Genomic DNA, 21,519 nt, shown 5'->3' on the forward strand with positions numbered 1-21,519 from the left:
ACTGACTCCTCCCTTTATCCCCACACCCACCTACCGCCCCCTCCCTTTATCCCCACCCCCACCTACTGGCTCCTCCCTTTATCCCCACACCCACCTACTGACTCCTCCCTTTATCCCCACACCCACCTACCGGCCCCTCCCTTTATCCACAAACCCACCTACCAGCCCCTCCCTTTATCCCCACACCCACCAACTCACTCCTCCCTTTATCCCCACAGCCACCTACTGGCCCCTCCCTTTATCCCCACACCCACCTACCGGCCCCTCCCTTTATCCCCACACCCACCTACTAGCTCCTCCCTTTATCCCCACACCCACCTACCGGCACCTCCCTTTATCCCCACACCCACCTACTGGCTCCTCCCTTTATCCCCACACCCACCTACTAGCTCCTCCCTTTATCCTCACACCCACCTACTGGCTCCTCCCTTTATCCCCACACCCACCTACCGGCCCCTCCCTTTATCTCCACACCCACCTACTGGCCCCTCTCTTTATCCCTACACCCACCTAATGGCCCCTCCCTTTATCCCCACAACCACCTACCGGCCCCTCCCTTTACCCCCACACCCACCTACCAGCCCCTCCCTTTATCCCAACACCCACCTACCGGCCCCTCCCTTTATCCCCACACCCACCTACTGGCTCCTCCCTTTATCCCCACACCCACCTACTAGCTCCTCCCTTTATCCTCACACCCACCTACTGGCTCCTCCCTTTATCCCCACACCCACCTACCGGCCCCTCCCTTTACCCCCACACCCACCTACCAGCCCCTCCCTTTATCCCCACACCCACCTACCGGCCCCTCCCTTTATCCCCACACCCACCTACTGGCTCCTCCCTTTATCCCCACACCCACCTACTGACGCCTCCCTTTATCCCCACACCCACCTACTAGCTCCTCCCTTTATCCTCACACCAACCTACCGCCCCCTCCCTTTATCCCCACACCCACCTACCGGCCCCTCCCTTTATCCCCACACCCACCTACTGGCTCCTCCCTTTATCCCCACACCCACCTACTGGCTCCTCCCTTTATCCCCACAGCCACCTACTGGCCCCTCTCTTTAACACCACACCAACCTACTGGCCCCTCCCTTTAACACAGCACCCACTTAGGGGCCCCGCCCAGTAACTACTGGCCCCTCCCTTTAACACAGCACCCACTTAGGGGCCCCGCCCAGTAACTACTGGCCGTTCCCTTTCACACAGCATCCATGTACTGGCCCCTCCCTTTATGATTGCACCCATCTCCCAGTAAATACAGCACCCAGATACTGACCCTGACTCTGTTGCCGATGCTGCTGCCGTCACACTTGTTCAGCTGTTTACTCCTCTCGTCCATCACCGTCTTCTGCCGTGCCAGGGCGTCCTTCAGCCTCCTGTTGGCTGCCGCTGCCTCCTCCGCCTTCCGCCGCAGGACGGTCTGCTGCTTCTCATGGGTCTTCTGCATCTTCTGGATCTCACACTGACGCTTGCGGTCCTGGAGACAGAAAGATGACAGATCTACTAATGTGACCCAGATGCCTGTGATCGATTGGACCCAGATGCATGTGATTGATGTGACCTAGATGACTGATGTAACCCAGGTGCATGTGCCCGATGTGACCCAGATGACCGATGTGACCCAGATGCCTGTGACAGATGTGACCAAGATGCATGTGACCGATGTGACCCAGATGCATGGAACAGATGTGACCCAGATGCATGTGACCCAGATGACGGATGTAACCCATATGAATGTGACCGATGTGACCCAGATGCATGTGACTGATGTGACCCAGATGCCTGTAAAAGATGTGACCCAGATGCTTGTGGCCAATGTGACCCTGATGCATGTGACAGATGTGACCCAGATGCATGTGACATATGTGACCCAGATGTCTGTGACCGATGTGACCCAGATGTATGTGACCGATTTGACCCAGATGCATGTGACCAATCTCACCCAGATGCATGTGACTGATCTGACCCAGATGACAAATGTGACCCAGATGCATGCGACCGATGTGACCCAGATGACGGATGTAACCCATATGAATGTGACAGATGTGACCCAAATGCATGTGACCGATGTGACCCAGATGCATGTGACTGATGTGACGCAGATGCCTGTAACAGATGTGACCCAGATGCTTGTGACCAATGTGACCCAGATGTATGTGACCGATCTGACCCAGATGCATGTGACCGATCTGACCCAGATGCATGTGACCGATCTGACCCAGATGACAAATGTGACCCAGATGCATGCGACCGATGTGACCCAGATGCATGTGACAGATGTGACCCAGATGCATGCGACCGATGTGACCCAGATGCATGCGACCGATGTGACCCAGATGACTGATGTGACCCAGATGCATGTGCCTGATGTGACCCAGATGCCTGTGACTGATGTGACCCAGATGCCTGTGACTGATGTGACCCAGATGACCGATGTGACCCAGATGCCTGTGACTGATGTGACCCAGATGAGCGATGTGACCCAGGTGACCGATGTGACCCAGATGACCGATGTGACCCAGATGAGCGATGTGACCCACCTTCTGCTGCAGCTGCAGCACCTCCTTGTCCTTCTGCTGCTTCCACTTCCTGAACAACTCGGCATCTTCCTTGATCTGCTTCATCAGCTTCACCCTCTGTTGCTTCATGGACTGCAAACACAACACAGGCACATCAGTAGACAGACGCAACACAGATACATCAGTAGACAGATGCAACACAGGTACATCAGTAGACAGACACAACACAGATACATCAGTAGACAGACACAACACAGATACATCAGTAGACAGACACAACAGACATGTCAGTAGACAGACACAGCACAGACATGTCAGTAGACAGACACAGCACAGACATGTCAGTTGACAGACACAACAGACATGTCAGTAGACAGACACAACACAGATACATCAGTAGACAGACACAACACAGATACATCAGTAGACAGACACAACACAGATACATCAGTAGACAGACACAACACAGATACATCAGTAGACATACGCAACACAGATACATCAGTAGACAGACACAACACGGATACATCAGTAGACAGACACAACACGGATACATCAGTAGACAGACACAACACGGATACATCAGTAGACAGACACAACACAGATACATCAGTAGACAGACACAACACAGATACATCAGTAGACAGACACAACACGGATACATCAGTAGACAGACACAACACAGATACATCAGTAGACAGACACAACACAGATACATCAGTAGACAGACACAACACAGATACATCAGTAGACATACGCAACACAGATACATCAGTAGACAGACACAACACGGATACATCAGTAGACAGACACAACACGGATACATCAGTAGACAGACACAACACGGATACATCAGTAGACAGACACAACACAGATACATCAGTAGACAGACACAACACAGATACATCAGTAGACAGACACAACACAGATACATCAGTAGACAGACACAACACAGATACATCAGTAGACAGATGCAACACAAACATGTCCCTAGACAGACACAGCACAGACATGTCAGTAGACAGACACAGCACAGACATGTCAGTAGACAGATGCAACACAGATACATCAGTAGACAGACGCAACACAGACATGACAGTAGACAGACACCGCACAGACATGACAGTAGACAGTCACAGCACAGACATGACAGTAGACAGACATGACAGTAGACAGACACAGCACAGATACATCAGTAGACAGACGCAACACAGACATGTCAGTAGACAGACGCAACACAGACAAATCTGTAGACAGACACAGGACAGACATGTCAGTAGAAGACACAGCACAGATACATCAGTAGACAGACGCAACACAGACATGTCAGTAGACAAACACAGCACAGATACATCAGTAGACAGACACAACACAAACATGTCCCTAGACAGACACAGCACAGACATGTCAGTAGACAGACACAGCACAGACATGTCAGTAGACAGATGCAACACAGATACATCAGTAGACAGACGCAACACAGACATGACAGTAGACAGACACAACACAGACATGTCAGTAGACAGACACAGCACAGACATGTCAGTTGACAGACACAACACAGACATGTCAGTAGACAGACACAACACAGATATGTCAGAACAACACAGATCCTGTCGGAAGACAGACCAATTGGTGGATAGAGAACATTATTGTGGCATGTTGTACCTGGATGTCTGTGTTGAGCTTGAAGACATGCTTGTCCGTCTGCTCCTTCAGTTTCACCATCTTACTCTGCTCCGCCATCTTCTTCTTCAGCTTCCCGATCTGAGTCTCCAGCTCCTGAAGGCGCTTTCGCCGCTGCTCGCTGACCCTGGGGACACAAACAGCTTGTATAGACCAGCAGCAGCAGCAACACATGCACTCACGGAAGCAAGCACTCGAGCAGGCACACACAACTTGTACAGACCACCAGCATTTATAGCAGCACACACATGGCTTGTATAGACCACCAGCATTTATAGCAGCAGACACACACGGCTTGTATAGACCACCGGCATTTATAGCAGCACACACATGGCTTGTATAGACCACCGGCATTTATAGCAGCATACACACGGCTTGTATAGACCAACAGCATTTATAGCAGCACACACATGGCTTGTATAGACCACTGGCATTTATAGCAGCATACACACACGGCTTGTATAGACCAACGTCATTTATAGCAGCACACACACAAGGCTTGTATAGACCACCGGCATTTATAGCAGCACACACAAGGCTTGTATAGACCACCGGCATTTATAGCAGCACACACACACGGCTTGTATAGACCAACAGCATTTATAGCAGCACACACACTGCTTGTATAGACCAACAGCTTTTATAGCAGCACACACACACGGCTTGTATAGACCAACGGCATTTATAGCAGCACACACACGGCTTGTATAGACCACCGGCATTTATAGCAGCACACACACACGGCTTGTATAGACCAACAGCATTTATAGCAGCACACACAAGGCTTGTATAGACCACCGGCATTTGACCACAATCAGTAGCAGAAACATAACCCTGACAGGGTAAAGAACACCGGCAATGTCCAACACAGAGTCTAAACCTACAATCTAATGACAAGTGCCGGTTGCTTTTATATCAAACAGACACCAGCAGTTTCTGAGGAAGAATTCAACAAACATTACTTCTTCACTACAGCTGATCACAAAGTGTGGAAACTCTTCACATTCCTGGCTTCAGGACTTACTTGTTGGCAGCTGAGTTCATCTTGGCATCCATCAGGGCGTGGGACAGATTCTCCTTCTCTTTCTGCAGGTCTGTAATTTCAGTCTCCAGTTCCTTCACAGAGAGCTAGAACACAGGACTACAGGCATAAATTCTCACAGGACAAACAGGCATACACGTCTAAAATACATTCTCACAGGCAGTGTTTGAAATAAATAATATTGCCAGGCTGCCATCAGGACCCACAGACTTCAGAAGCTCCAGGCCCTGACTTAATTCTTCAGGCCCTTATTTAGAAAAAAACTGAGAAGCTTACTGTGACGAATAAATCAACACGTAAATTTACTGCAGGCATTAAGGACCCATAAAAAGTTGAAACTACAAACCTCCAAAACCTGTCTACCACAATGGTGTTCTACTGACCTCCAAAACCTGTCTACCACCATGGTGTTCTACTGACCTCCAAAACCTGTCTACCACCATGGTGTTCTACTTACCTCCAAAACCTGTCTACCACCATGGTGTTCTACTGACCTCCAAAACCTGTCTACCACCATGGTGTTCTACTGACCTCCAAAACTTATCTACCACCACGGTGTTCTACTGACCTCCAAAACCTGTCTATCACTGAACACCATGGTGTTCTACTGACCTCCAAAACACGTCTACCACTGAACACCACAATGTTCTACTGACCTCCAAAACATGTCTACCACTGAACACCATGGTGTTCTACTGACCTCCAAAACCTGTCTACCACTGAACACCATGGTGTTCTACTGACCTCCAAAACCTGTCTACCACTGAACACCATGGTGTTCTACTGACCTCTTATCCCCGTCTACCACCATGGTGTTCTACTGACCTGTCTACCACCATGGTGTTCTACTGACCTCCAGGGCCACCGTATTTCGAACACTGAACTTTTCAACTGACCTCATACTGCATCTTCATGGCCTCCATCTTGCCATCATTGTCTGTCATCTGAGTTGCCAGCTCCTCCTTCTTGGCCAGGAGTCGGTTTAGCTCCTGCAGCTCCCGGTTCATCTGAGCCTGCTTCAAGGCGTACTGTGTAGATATTGCACGGCTGTCTGGCGTTGACGGCAGTGGCTCACCATCGTCATCCTGCCAACAACAACAAGACAGTGACGGAATGCCTGCACTCAGACCTACCATACAGAAAACTGCAGGGCTCATTACTCTTGGAAAAAAACAACTTTAAAGGGTCTGTTTGTTTGTTTGTTTAACACCGCACTCAGCAATATTCCAGCTATATGACGATCGATAAGTCTGGACGAGACAATCCAGTGATTGACATCATGAGCACCGATCCTAGCAATTGGGATACGATGACATGCATCAACCAAGTCAGCGAGGCCGTTAGTGGCCTCTTCCGACAGGCATAGTCACCTTTTATGGCAAGAATGGGTTGCTGAAGACCTATTCTATGCCGGGAGCATTCACTCAAACATTCAAATTGTAATTATCTCAGCTGTGATTGAATATATACCTCTTAAGAAGAGGCCCAGTCACAAATGTTTTTCAAACTGTTAGACTCTAATTATCATCACCTTTTATGTTCATTTCTTTGGACCCAGTTCCTTTTGCCTTATAAACTGAATATTAAAATATTTGATTGGGTGGGATTGGAATAAAGTAGCCAATCAGAATAGGCATACCATTAACTGTGACTCCTGCAGGGGTTTAACAATGGCCCTACTTCATTGCCATACCCAAATGAAACCCACATTGACACCTACCTCCGGCTCAAGGGGTTCATCAATCAAGTCATCACTCCGTTCTTCTTCTGACTGAAACAAAATGAAATATTTGTTGCAAGTTCTTAAAACCATACAAGAAAACAGTGTCCATTCAAATACAGCTTATGAGACAAGGAATTATATACCAGTATTTGGTTGACTAATGACTGAAATCATACACCTACATGTACACATGACCACCAGTAGATGTACTGGTGCAACGGCTACTCACGTCCGTCCTGACATTGTCGGCCAGCCTCCGCAGCTTCTCCAACTCCTCCTTCATCAGAGGGTTGTTGTCTACGTCGATGCTCTGACTCAGCAGCTCGAAGTCCACTCTGTGTAACGGGGAGTAGGGAGAAGTAGAGAAACAGTTATAACAGCTTCTAGTAACACAACTCCATTCAGTTCTGCTGGTAGGAATCCTACACTTCAACATCCCACATCAAATATGTTATCAATAGTCATGATTATGTCAGCATAAGGTCATGTTATTTCTACCTCCTCATTTAGCCTGCTGTGTACACACTCAGGGACAGACACGGACACAAGTCTGTTAGTCCGAGACACTCGGGAACAGACACGGACACTAGTCTGTTAGTCTGAGACACTCAGGGACAGACACGGACACTAGTCTGTTAGTCCAAGACACACTCAGGAACAGACACAGACACTAGTCTGTTAGTCCGAGACACTCTCAGGGACAGCAGACACTAGTCTGTTAGTCCGAGACACTAGTCTGTTAGTCTGAGACACACAGGGACAGACACGGACACTAGTCTGTTAGTCCAAGACACACTCAGGAACAGACACAGACACTAGTCTGTTAGTCCAAGACACTCGGGAACAGACAAGGACACCAGTCTGTTAGTCTGAGACACACAGGGACAGACACGGACACTAGTCTGTTAGTCCAAGACACACTCAGGAACAGACACAGACACTAGTCTGTTAGTCCGAGACACTCTCAGGGACAGCAGACACTAGTCTGTAGGTCTGTCTGTTTTTGAGCTGTAAATATTTAGACCCCAAAAACAAAAGGAATTAATTTTTGTCCGACATCAAACTTGGGTGAATATGGTTTTACGCCCCTTTTAGCAATATTCCAGCAATATCACAGCAGAAATGGGCTTCACACATTGTACCCATGTCGGGAATTGAACCCTGGTCTTTGGGGTGACGAGTGAACGCTTTAACCACTAGGCTACCTGACCGCCCTGAGTGAATTGAGTGAGTGAGTTGGGTTTAACGCCGTTTTTAACAGTATTCCAATTATATCACAGCGTGTCAGCTTAATGTGGGAGGAACGTCCGAAGTGATGCAGGTTTGAGACGTTTAACACTTCAGTGAAACCCACGAGCACGGGTATGGTGCTGACAAACCTAGGAACATAATTGGGGTGAACCGGGATTCAAACCCACAATAATAGGTTTGCTGGAGTGCCCAAGGGACGCAACTCTGCACAGCGAATTGCGACGCCTTAGACGACTGGGCCACCCTTGCCCCTAACGTTTGAACAAAGCTTCTAGTCTGTGATAAAAAAGATGTAGTGACTCAGCCTAAAATGATGTGACAATGAACAAGGCAAGATCTAGCTTGTTGTATCCCCCATGTATTTGAGCTGTAACTGTGCTAGACATGTCCTGCTGCTGCTGCTGCTGCTGCCTACCCAGTATGTGACTTGAACTCCCTCAGTTTGGCCTTGAGTTTGTCTCTGCTCAGCTCCAGTTTGATGGACCGCTCCAGGTTGGTGGTGTTCTGGTCCACGGAAGACTGCAGCTCCCTCGTCAGCTTCGTGTTCTCCTCCTGAGGTCAAGGTCACCAGTGGGTGAGTGAGTGATCAGTGATCTACATGTATCCCCGAAGAGATAATTATGAAAATGTTCACACCATCAAAGAGATACTTCTGTCCAGTGAATACTACTTCGCAATAGCTTATTTAGGTAGTGTTGCGGCAGAGCTTTCTAATTGAACTTGGTTTTATACTTAAGATAAACATGACGCTCATTTTCAGGTTAAAACTATGATTAGCACTGACAGAGCTCCAGATAACTTTTTGAGCAATTGAGTTTTTACCCGAGGGTTTCTATTTTAATTGAGTTGTTACAATTTTCTTTGGGTGAGCAATATTTTTTCACTCATGTATTCATCACTCTATTGGTTTTATCCCAAAATGAGTGAAGATTTACAAAAAATGAAATAATGTTTTAGATGTAAATAACAGTTTATATAGGATTGACTCGGAAAGTAAATTAGCTTGGAATTGTGTTTCCAAAATTTGCTCTTTTTTACGCATGCTGGAAAAGCTTCATTGGATACTTACAAAATAAAACAGATGCAGCAGTAGAAACAAACAGTTTTAGACCACCAGTCAGGGTGGCCTCTTTGGGATGTGGATTTTCAATTCCTACTGCAGGACCCGGTTTTTCGCGTGCGTGGGCAAAGTCAATGAAGCGCGTGTAAAAGGACTTTGAATATCCTGTGTATTGGTGTCACTTCACCGTTAGTGCTTGACCACTAGTCCTCATAATGCTAACATAGCCAAACCCTGAAAAATGGCAAATTTCTACTTGTCCTTATGATCCTACTACTGGACAGTTTGGTAAGGACTACAGGACTAGTGCTAATTTCTTACGCTGAGATGAGGTACTGCTGTTGTTTATAAATGATGATACAGTATGCAACAATATCAACAGCAAGAAGAAAAGATTTTTATGCGTTGCGGGTTCAATAAGAAAGAACTCTAACTGTGTGAGAGTCACCACCCACCTCCAGTAGCTTCAGCCTCTCCAGCATGGCCTTGTACTCACTGCTGCTGTCAACCGGGCTAGAGAACACAAACAACAGAGGGATCTTAGCCTAAACAAAAAAATAGTCTTGGTTCTCAGGCACCGCCCGTATCATCATAAAGTCTGCCGCATGTTTCATTTTATTTCCATTTTAAAAATAAACCAAATCCTAAAACAATGGGATCCAAGCATGCAGTTCCTTTCCTTTACACATGCACTGCTATGTCCTGACTGATGTTGGCTTTGTAGCACTGGTCATACTTGGATACCATGCTGCATCTTAACATGGATACTCCACCCAGACACAGTATACTGACACAGAGCCAACCCCTCCTTGTTTTATTAACTTAATGCTGAGTGCAAGGCAGGGTAACAACAAGTACCATTTTTTAACGTGGTGTTGTATGATGCGGCTAGGGAATACTTACATAGAAACAAATATGTTGTTTACACATGCTTGCATAGCAATATCAGTAAATTCTTTACAAGTAAAGTGTTAGTGAGTCAGTATTTCAGTTTTTCACAATGTTTCAGCTGAATATCAAAGGAGGCAGAGATCCAGATAAGCTGCGTATCTGCGTAAAAAACGTATCAGAAATGCAGAAATACGCAGTAAAATATTATCCAAGCGTATCAAATACGCAACGAACATTACAGATACGCTACAAAAATAAAACTTGTGCGTATCATCAAAATATTGTGAAGTAACCCTGCGTATTCGACTGGCAAATCAGCAACTTATTTTGAAATTATAAACGGGCATTCCGTCAACCTTGCCAAACTCCATGATGACAGTTACATCATAATCATTTGCCATCACACTTTCTTGTGGAAGTATCGTGGTATTTTTTAGTCCTATAAAGCTCTCGAACCCACACAACACCAGTTTGCAGGGACTAGATGAATAGTGTTTTTAAATATTTAACTTAAATACCCACATGTGTAAAAACTAGTGGGTAACAGAAATTTGAATACCCAGATAGAATAGCTGATACGCAGTGATTTTAAAATGCATGGGTAAAATACCCACAACACCAAAAGCTTATCTGGAGCTCTGAGGACGTGAGGTGAAATGGGGTTTAACGTTGCATCCAAGATTATTGCAATTTATAGCGATTGTGTGTGTGTGTGTGTGTGTGTGTGTGTGTGTGTGTGTGTGTGCGTGTGCGTGTGCGCGCGTGTCTGCTTGTACTTAGTCTGGACTAATGCGCATTTATAGTGCTAGCCCATGTACACTGATGCAACAAGCCATTGTTTGAGTGGGTAATCGGAGAGGCATATACTGCCGGTCTCACCTGGACTGCTGTTTGACTGTGACCGTCACATCTCCTGGACCACCCTGGATCATCTGGACCTGCAGCTGCTGGACCTGGAGATATAAGTCATAATGTCATCACCGGGAGATACAAGTCATCATGTCATCACTAGGACCTGAAGATATGTCATAATGTCATCACTGGGACCAGAGGATATGTCATAAATGTCATCATCTGGACCTGAAGCTGTAAGTCAAAATGTCATCACCAGGACCTGGATATATAAATCATAATGTCATCAACAGGGCCCAGAGATAAAAGTCATAATGTCATTACCTGGATCTAAAGATATAGTGAGTGAGTTGGGTTTAACGCCGCTTTTAACGTTATTCCAGTTATATCACGGTGTGTCAGCTAATGTGGGAGGAATGCCCGAAGTGATGCAGGTCTGAAACGTTTACCACTTCAGTGAAACCCACAAGTACGGGTATAGTGCTGACAAACCTAGAAATATAATCGCGGTAAACCAGAATTTGAACCCACAATCATAGGTTTCTGGCGTGCCCAAGGTACGCAACTCTGCACAGCGAATCGTGGCGCCTTAGACGACTGGGCCACCTGTGCCCCCTCTAAAGATATAAATCATGTCATCACCAGGACCTTGAGATAAATGTGATAATGTCATCACTGGGCCCTGGAGATAAAAGTCATAATGTCATTACTGGGACCTGGAGATATCAGTCATGATGTCATCAGGACCTGGAGATAAATGTCATGATGTCATCACCAGGACCTGGAGATCAATGTCAAAATGTCATCACCAGGACCTGGAGATAACGTCATCACTTGGATATATAAGTCATAATGTCATCACCTGGAGATATGTAATACATTCATCACTGGGAGCTGGAATCATATCAACTTTACGTGTTTATTTTCTACTTCAGCTCATTAAAAAGATGGTGGTAGTTTTTGTATTTTACTTTCCCATCTTTTAAAATGGTTTACCTGTAGTGAAAATAACAGATAAAAATTGTACTTTAGTTTTCCAACAGCAAAGAGAAAAACAACTTTTCTGACAGACATTTATACTTCTTAATATAGAAGATAATTTCAATATGTTGCATCCTAATCTGGCATCTACTTCCCATCTCAATCAACACAACATTGTGCAACAGAAATCTTTATTTACTGAAACATATTTTCACGTTTATCTCAGCCTAGCCATGCTAATTTCCCCCTGTTCACAAAGCGTGTGGAAAGTGGTGGGTAGAGACATGTTCTCACTAGTGACTTGAGACGCATGATCTCCTGCTGCTGGGGGTCTCGGTTGATGATGGGCTTGTTCTTGATCTTCCTGGCGCGGTCTGCGTACCGCAGCGTGTTGATGGTCTCCTCCATGTTGGAGTCGGCAGGGCTGATGCAGGCAATCATCAGGGTGTGGCTGTTGCCTCCAAGCGAGTCTGATGGAGAGGAACACTTGGCACATTAGATCAGCCGTTTGATGCAAATACTTCAGCTGTTTCTATAAGTGTTGTCAATATTATTTTTACAGAAAGTATTGCTTGGTTTTTACAGCCTGTAACTAATCAAATATATAAACCAGTGAGGTGAGGTGAAATTGGGTTTAACGTCACGTCCAAGATTATTGCACTTATAGTGACGTGCATGTACGTGTGTGTGTTTGTGTGGCTGCTTGTACTAGTCCGGACTGATGCCGATTTATAGTGCTAGCACACTGAGATACCATGCCGCAGTTTAACATGAATATCCCACTCAGACACAGTATACTGACTCCGAGCCGACCAGTCCTTGTTTAAACCCCTTAATGCCGAGCGCCAGACAGGGTAACAACAAGTACCATCTTTTAACGTCTTTTGGTATGACGCGGACGGGGATTGAACCCCGGACCTTCCGCTCTCCACTAGACTTCGGAGGCTGTCTATAAACCAGTGATTGATATTATGAGCAATGCCCTTGCCATGGGGTATGATGGCACACTATCAACAAGTCCCCTCCCGTGGATCCATATAGTTGCCTCGTATGTCAAGCAGAGGTTACTGGGAACAGTTACTTGCCACAGCACAATCACGTCTGGGACAGGAAAACCAGAGTTTGTTAAAAGGGGGGTTTGGCCTACCTTGCAGCAGTCGAGTGAGTTTGGAGTCTCGGTAGGGAATATGGTTCCTCTTCTGACTGTCGTCTCCCAGGGCACTGATCACGTTCCCCAGGGCCAGCAGACCACGGTTGATGTTGATACCTACAAGTGAATGTATCAGTCGAAAAACACCTTCCTTAAGAAAACAATATGACCCAAAATTTGATAAGATAAATAATGCAAAAAACAACAAAAAACATGTACTTTCCTGCACTGCAATATGATATATAAACTTTAATAGTTTATGCATACTTGATACATGCAGTATTTTTGAATGTGAATGAGTGAGTTTGGTTTTACGCCACTTTTAGCAATATTCCAGCAATATCACAGCGGTATTACTAGAGTGAATGTGTGAGTGAGAAGTATGTTATTTTCTGTAAAAAAACCTAACATGTACTGATAAGTGTCATGGGGCTTTCTGCTACCCTGGGCAGAAGTGCATTTGTGTAACAGGTACTTCTTTTTAAAAAAAACAAAAAAAAACAAAAACAAAAAAACAAAAACAAACAAAGTTCTTCTTGGTGAAAAAGATTTTGAACAATATTGTCTGTGAATACATCATGGCAGAAAAGAAGTGTTCATGATGTGCGAGTACAATGAAATACCCATTATGATGAATATGAGATTTTAAGTATGATGTCACAAGGAAGGAGGTCATGACCCAGGGGAGACAATTGGTATTGTTGGATGTCAAAATTACCTCCCCTCAACAACGAAGTACAACGCAAAGCATGAAAGGTAAATCCAAGCAAAGGTAAATGAAGCTTCCAATGCCACGCATAGTAACAAACAGTGATGAATGTAGCACACAGTACCTTCTCTTAATCTCTCTCCTTCTGCATGCGTTCTCTTGATCCGCTCGGAGCCGGCCAAATCTACGAGGTGGAACTTAGCCTTACATGCGTCCTCTCTGGAACATTCACACAATGTTTCCAACACAATTAAAGGTCTTTCACTAAAGTTTGACATATTGGTGAAACGTGACTTTAAAGTTTGTGAAAAAGAATTTGGGACATCCCAGGTGTAGACCTATTTGCATCCGATATGTTGTGCCTCGATAGGCTAGGTGAGACAAGATACAACTCTCTCAGCCTATTTAAGACGAGTCCAGAGGACTAGTGTAAACCTTATTTCACTAGTCCTCTGAGTTTGTAGCTTGTTCTGCCTGAAGAGACAACTAAATTCTGTTTACATTTTCTGTCAGTTTTATTCAGTTCCAATTTCTAACAAAATTGAAGCATTGAGACCTGGTTCAGGTTTATTTAGTAGCCTCAGCCTGGGGCTAGCAAAATTTGAAGTCTGCAGTATACGTGGTGATATCACAAAGATATGAGAGTTGACGTGGTAACACAATATCTACGCTATATTATGGTTGTTACTTTATAATGGATCATAATGGCGAATGCTAACAAACACATTAACAATATCATACGCAAAATGTTTCTTGTTCTTTCCTAACCGATTGAAGGTAGGGGTAAATCCACTTCAACATTCCAGAAACTATCATAAAAATGTTAACGTGCGATGAAATGTTGTGCTTAGTTTTGCATAAGTAAACAGTCGACAGGGGATGTAGATTATGACATTTACCGCAAAAATATAGTGTCTGTGATGATATAGGGTCATATTATACACAGGTCTCAAAAGAGTCTTCCTGTTTTGTATCACAGCCACAACCATAACAGCTTGACGTGAATCATGTAGCACTGTACAGTTTCAAGTTTCCAGGGTCCACAGTCCCTGTGGCTTGCTGCCACAGCATCTGAATCATGCATGTCAGGGGGCTCTCATCGGTTCAAATTCTAAGATCGTTTGTTTTCCCAGATACTACTGTACTAGGGCTGTTACGATTCACTCGCGTATTCGGTGAATCGAACCGTATCCATTCATGAATTGAATTCGTATTGATGAATATGCAATCATGTGCATTCACATACCCTGTACCTAAAAATATCCATAAGAACATATTATATGCATAGATTTCTTCAAAGATAACACTCTTATAATATTTAATTTGACAGTATTGTGGTCACTGGTCACCGTTGCATTTAAGCAGATACTAGTACCTGGATAAGTGCAATATATAAATGTATAATATATTAATAGTTAACCAACCATCACAAATAATTTATGTTGTTATTGTTTCCCTGAATGTAACAAATAATACATCAGCTGCTGACTTGTTATTGTATTTGTGAATTAATATTCGTATTTGTTACCCTATATTCATGATATGAATCATATTCGCCTCATAGTGTATTCGTTGCAGCCCTACCAGATACTATTCAAAATTGCTGATGATACAAGAGTGTCTTAGTAGGAAGTGAGAAAATCCTGCCAATGTTGTAGACTATCCTAACGTCAGTTTGTCTCCTGGTATTAGGAACTCCTAACTTTTGAACTTCTTCAAATAAATTAAATCCTTAACTATTAACACAAATAGCATCAGGGTTAATCATAACAAGGATCACATGACCATTATGCTTAATTGCAAACACTATGTATCATTACATTGTACATAATATATCATCCCCCGTCCACAGTTACTTACGGGTTGTCTTTACTGACGCGGTCCACGGTGATGGTGAAGATGGCGTGAGATCGGCTGGAGGTGTTGTTCATGGCGGTGGACCCCGTGGTGCGGGATGAAGACCCCTGGGTCAAACATTTCATGGTCTCTGCATAGGACTTCACTTTTACTTCCCTTAGACCAGCTATCTGTAATCCAAATTATGTTCTTTTATTTAAACAGTTCTTTTCTGTTTCATTCTTCTTCTTTTTTTCTAAATCACATCAACATAAGACAACTGAGCAGTGGGGAGGAAGGGGTGGATGGGTGGAGGGGTGGAGCGGGTGGAGTGGGTGGATGGGTTGAGTGGGTGGAGTGGGTGGAGTGGGTGGAGGGGTGAAGGGGTGGAGCGGTCGGAGCGGGTGGAGTGGGTGGATGGGTTGAGTGGGTTGAGTGGTGGAGTGGGTGGAGCGGGTGGAGTGGTGACTATCTGGCTGATGTGTATGTATCACAAAATCACCCTTGACAAAATGACCCTGGGAAGATCAGGGGTAGAAATGGTTGTCTTCAGAAGCGATTAACAAGATTGGGTGGTCTGACTTGAATGATGCATGTCATCGTATTCCATTTACGTAGATCGATTCTCATGATGTCAATCACTGGACTGTGGTCCACTGGATCAGTTCAACAAATCCTTCACGTGGTCCACTGGATCAGTTCAACAAATCCTTCACGTGGTCCACTGGATCAGTTCAACAAATCCTTCACGTGGTCGACTGGATCAGTTCAACAAATCCTTCACGCGGTCCACTGGATCAGTTCAACAAATCCTTCACGTGGTCGACTGGATCAGTTCAACAAATCCTTCACGTGGTCCACTGGATCAGTTCAACAAATCTTTCACGTGGTCCACTGGATCAGTTGAACAAATCTTTCACGTGGTCCATTGGATGAGTTCAACAAATCTTTCACGTGGTCCACTGGATCAGTTCAACAAATCTTTCACGTGTACCACAGGATCAGTTGAACAAATCCTTCACGCAGTCCACTGGATCAGATCAACAAATCTTTCACGTGTACCACTGGATCAGTTCAACAAAGCTTTCGCGTGGTCGACTGGATCAGTTCAACAAATCTTTCACGTGAACCACTGGATCAGTTCAACAAAGCTTTCACGTGGTCCACTGGATCAGTTCAACAAATCCTTCACGTGGTCCACTGGATCAGTTGAACAAATCCTTCACGTGGTCCACTGGATCAGTTGAACAAATCCTTCACGTGGTTCACTGGATCAGTTCTTTGTCAAATCACAATTGATGGACTGTGCAAATAATGCTTAGTATTTACAACATGTCAGTGTTATACAATGTTTATTGTAACAAGAAACAGGAAGAATTTGCAGACAATGAACTCACAGCGATTCCTCCGCTGACTTCCTCCCTGATGACGAGGTTCTCCCTCTTGGAGGGGTGGCACAGTAGGTCATGCAGGTCTTCCTTGTGAATCTGAAACAGTTGGTTAAACGGTTTAACTTAAACCTCTACATCATCAGCAGTCTGAAGTTTAGCCACTAGTCCAAAGCCAGAGTCTAGTAAAATTTTATTTTGTCTAGAAAGCTTTGCTTATAATTTCTTTTTGTCCAACAGTCTGGAACATAATATTTTTAGAAGCATTTTCAGAAAAAATATATTTTTTTGGCTAAAATCCCAGGCCTCACAAGGATATCAAATGGTCGGCCCCTAAGATCTACATAAAATGTTAAGTGGCTGGTTTGGGCTGGAAGACTCAAACGTTTCTTGGCGCAAGCTACATCAGACAGCGATTATGACTTCCATTGATCTTTTCTATTTGTATGTTTCCAAGCTCTGTCAAAGAGAACCCATTATGAGGAAAGGGACAGTGGAACCTGAAGCACAGATCCATTTCAGATTAGGGAGCAAAGGGTACTAACTATGTAATGTTGCAAGTGAGTTGGTAGTCTAATAAATTTCTACAAGATGATGATGACATTCCCAACGACGGTTGACACTACTGGACATATCTTTTAACTGTAGAGACACCTCACAGTCCTCACTCCTAGATCTGGGGGTCTCAGGGGTGTCCACTTTCTCCACCACACTGGATGACACCAGGTATTAAAGGTTGGTTGGTTTGTTGTTTAACGCCGCACTCAGCAATATTCCAGCTATATGACGGCGGTCTGTTAATAATCAAGTCTGGACCACACAATCCAGTGATTGACATCATGAGCATCGATCCACGCAATTGGGATCGATGACAAGCATCAACCAAGTCAGCGAGCCTGACCACCTGATCGTGTTAGTCGCCTTTTACGGCAAGCATGGGTTGCTGAAGACCTATTCTACTCCAGAATCTTCACGGGTCAGGTATTAAAGGGGACGGTGTAAGATGCCATACTACAGGTTGGTTCATTATCTTGACATAAGTTTGAACTTGCTGTAATCACAGTAAGTTTACAACATAAACATTTCTTAGAATTGACAAAATGGTTTAATTGACAAATCATGAACTTCATCAGATTCGACTCACCTGCTCATGAATGATTTCCCAGAAAGTTAGAAGATTTTTATCAACTTTTTATTATTTAAGCAAGTTAAGAAATAAACGACGAGTGGGAGCCAGCACAGCCCCGAGTAGTTTATTTTCCCGGCAGAGCTTTTATTGTACGATAAACAATGACCATTAGTCATTTATCTTATAGGAGATATCAACAATTTGTACAGGCTCACTAAGGATATTGATAAAATGTACAAGCTTTAAAAATATTTACCCAAATGTTAATAATGATGACTCCCTGAATAGAATCCGACTTTGGAAATGTTGGACAATTCCATTTTACGAACAGGTGGGTTAAGTAAGGTAATTTCACAATCCTCACGTCAATTATCTGTACCTTTTCTCCCAATACCAATTGTCTTATCTCTCCCACTTGTGGATGTGATCGTTTGGCTATTGTGTTTATCTGCACTGCCCAGCTACATCTATGGGGAACAACTCACAAGATACTTCCCTCTGAGAAATAACATTGTCCAATTTACGACGTCATTAAGTTGCGAGCCTATGTTCGAATCTCCAGAACTGACATCATGATAGAACAATGTTTTATTGTAAAATAAACCATGCTTCGTTCTTAATTGGTCTTTGCGATCTCATATTTACAGATAAATAGCCACGAGAAACATGTAGCCCCTACAACCCCACGTGACCAGGGGGTAGTGGGACATTTTCAATCATGTGAAATAGAAGTAGGCAATATAATACAGTATAAAAAGATATAATAGGTAAGATAGATAAGAAAGTGGATAGGAGAGGGGGAGATAGAAATAGAAGGTAGTGGTACCTTTATGTTTCTAAATATGCAGCAATAATAAAATAGAAAATCAGAAGTTGACTTTACAGCAGCAATCTCGCATTACTCAGCATGCTCAGTGCTCTTGTCTGCCGAGGAAGACGCCTACCACGCAGGGTAGTTATAGTTACCTAGTAGCCCATGCGATATTTTAGCAGTCACCATTTAAAGAGGAGCAAAATTCAAAATGAACGAAATTTCTAAAAATAAATTAGGATTCAGATTACAGTTTGACTTTTATACATAAAGTAACATTTGTCACGACATCAAATCATGTTATTTAGGATACCAAAATCCCAAAGAGTAGAAACTTGAGAGTGAATATGACATTATTGATGTGGGGTCAAGTGAGGTAGACAAATTCAGGGTGAATCAAATCAGCATGGACGCCAAACTAAACCTAGAACTTGGTAACAATGACAAACAAAATGGTCTCCAGCAAGAATTGTGTATTACTCCAGGGTTAGAAAGTAACAGTTTTTGCCCACTAGTCCTTATAATGATAACATATAGCAAAAGCCTTAAAATGGGCCAATTTCTACTAGTCCTTAGGATACCTTTACTATTGGGCAGTTTGGTAAGGACTACAGGACTAGTGCCAATTTCTAACGCTGTTTAACTCACCTCAAGGTATGACACTGCGATGCTGAAGTCGCTTTCGTTGCACCTGTCGTCGATCCCCTGGAAGAGTTCCCGCAGCACTCTAGGTATCACCCCCATATGCTCCTCATCCTCGGACAGAGACGCCTCGTAGCACCCGCCCATGGTGAAGGTCTTGCCACTGCCCGTCTGGCCGTACGCCAACACTGTTGCATTGTAACCTGGGACAGAGGGACTCAAACACTGTAACCTGGGAGAGAAGGGCTCAAACACTGTAACCTGGGAGAGAAGGGCTCAAACACTGTCGCACTGTAACCTGGGACAGAGGAGCTCAAACGCTCTAACCTGGGACAGACAGAGGGGCTTAAACACTGTAACCTGGGACAGAGGAGCTCAAACATTGTCGCACTGTAACCTGGGACAGGGGGGCTCAAACACTGTAACCTGGGACAGAGGGGTTCAAACACTGTAACCTCGGACAGAGGGGTTCAAACACTGTAACTTGGGACAGGGGGGCTCAAACACTGTAACCTGGGAGAGAAGGGCTCAAACACTGTCACACTGTAACCTGGGACAGAGGAGCTCAAACGCGGTAACCTGGGACAGAGAGAGGGGCTTAAACACTGTAACCTGGGACAGGCAGAGGGGCTTAAACACTGTAACCTGGGACAGGGGGCTCAAACACTGTAACCTCGGACAGAGGGGTTCAAACAATGTAACTTGGGACAGGGGGGTTCAAACACTGTAACCTGGGAGAGAAGGGCTCGAACGCTGTCGCACTGTAACCTGGGACAGAGGAGCTCAAACGCTGTAACCTGGGACAGACAGAGGGGCTTAAACACTGTAACCTGGGACAGACAGAGGGGCTTAAACACTGTAACCTGGGACAGGGGGCTCAAACACTGTAACCTGGGACAGAGGAGCTCAAACACTGTAACCTGGAACAGAGGGGTTCAAACAGTGTAATCTAGGACAGAGGGGCTAAAACACTGTAACTTGGGACAGGGGGCCTCAAACACTGTAACTTGGGACAGGGGGGCTCAAACACTGTAACCTGGGACAGAGGAGCTCAAACACTGTCGCACTGTAACCTGGGACAGAGGGACTCAAACACTGTAACCTGGGACAGAGGGACTCAAACACTGTAACTTGGGACAGGGGGGCTCAAACACTGTAACCTGGGAGAGAGGAGCTCAAACACTGAAGCACTGGAACCTGGGACAGGGGGGCTCAAACACTGTAACCTGGGACAGAGGAGCTCAAACACTGTAACCTGGAACAGAGGGGTTCAAACAGTGTAATCTAGGACAGAGGGGCTCAAACACTGTAACTTGGGACAGGGGGGCTCAAACACTGTAACTTGGGACAGGGGGGCTCAAACACTGTAACCTGGGAGAGAGGGGCTCAAACACTGTCGCACTGTAACCTGGGACAGAGGAGCTAAAATGCTGTAACCTGGGACAGACAGAGGGGCTTAAACACTGTAACCTGGGATGAGGAGCTCAAACACTGTAACCTGGGACAGAGGAGCTCAAACACTGTCGCACTGTAACCTGGGACGGGGGGGGGCTCAAACACTGTAACCTGGGACAGAGGGACTCAAACACTGTAACCTGGGAGAGAGGGGCTCAAACACTGTCGCACTGTAACCTGGGACAGAGGAGCTCAAACGCTCTAACCTGGGACAGACAGAGGGGCTTAAACACTGTAACCTAGGAGAGACAGAGGGGCTTAAACACTGTAACCTGGGACAGGGGGGGCTCAAACACTGTAACCTGGGACAGAGGGACTCAAACACTGTAACCTGGGAGAGAGGGGCTCAAACACTGTCGCACTGTAACCTGGGACAGAGGAGCTC

At 45.1% G+C, this 21,519-nt stretch overlaps 1 protein-coding gene across 1 annotated transcript in view; it reads right to left on the bottom strand.

Annotated features, from left to right (window-relative positions):
- The window catches only part of LOC139450108 (chromosome-associated kinesin KIF4A-like), a 44,375-nt gene that overhangs the window by 16,972 nt on the left and 5,884 nt on the right, over positions 1-21,519 (bottom strand). The window contains exons 3-18 of the mRNA XM_071231760.1: positions 19,686-19,882; positions 17,107-17,196; positions 15,734-15,900; positions 13,998-14,092; positions 13,162-13,281; positions 12,309-12,484; positions 11,061-11,134; positions 9,746-9,803; positions 8,646-8,782; positions 7,209-7,314; positions 6,977-7,027; positions 6,153-6,341; positions 5,239-5,342; positions 4,197-4,341; positions 2,550-2,660; positions 1,286-1,486 (exon numbers count right to left, since the gene is read on the bottom strand). Of these exons, the coding sequence (XP_071087861.1) occupies positions 1,286-1,486; positions 2,550-2,660; positions 4,197-4,341; positions 5,239-5,342; positions 6,153-6,341; positions 6,977-7,027; positions 7,209-7,314; positions 8,646-8,782; positions 9,746-9,803; positions 11,061-11,134; positions 12,309-12,484; positions 13,162-13,281; positions 13,998-14,092; positions 15,734-15,900; positions 17,107-17,196; positions 19,686-19,882 (2,021 nt within the window). The remainder of the gene's footprint in view (positions 1-1,285; positions 1,487-2,549; positions 2,661-4,196; positions 4,342-5,238; positions 5,343-6,152; positions 6,342-6,976; positions 7,028-7,208; positions 7,315-8,645; positions 8,783-9,745; positions 9,804-11,060; positions 11,135-12,308; positions 12,485-13,161; positions 13,282-13,997; positions 14,093-15,733; positions 15,901-17,106; positions 17,197-19,685; positions 19,883-21,519) is intronic.

The sequence above is a fragment of the Haliotis cracherodii genome, unplaced genomic scaffold, assembly GCF_022045235.1.
Source record: "Haliotis cracherodii isolate W230 unplaced genomic scaffold, xgHalCrac1.p SCAF_8, whole genome shotgun sequence".
Classification (NCBI taxonomy): Eukaryota; Metazoa; Mollusca; class Gastropoda; order Lepetellida; family Haliotidae; genus Haliotis; species Haliotis cracherodii.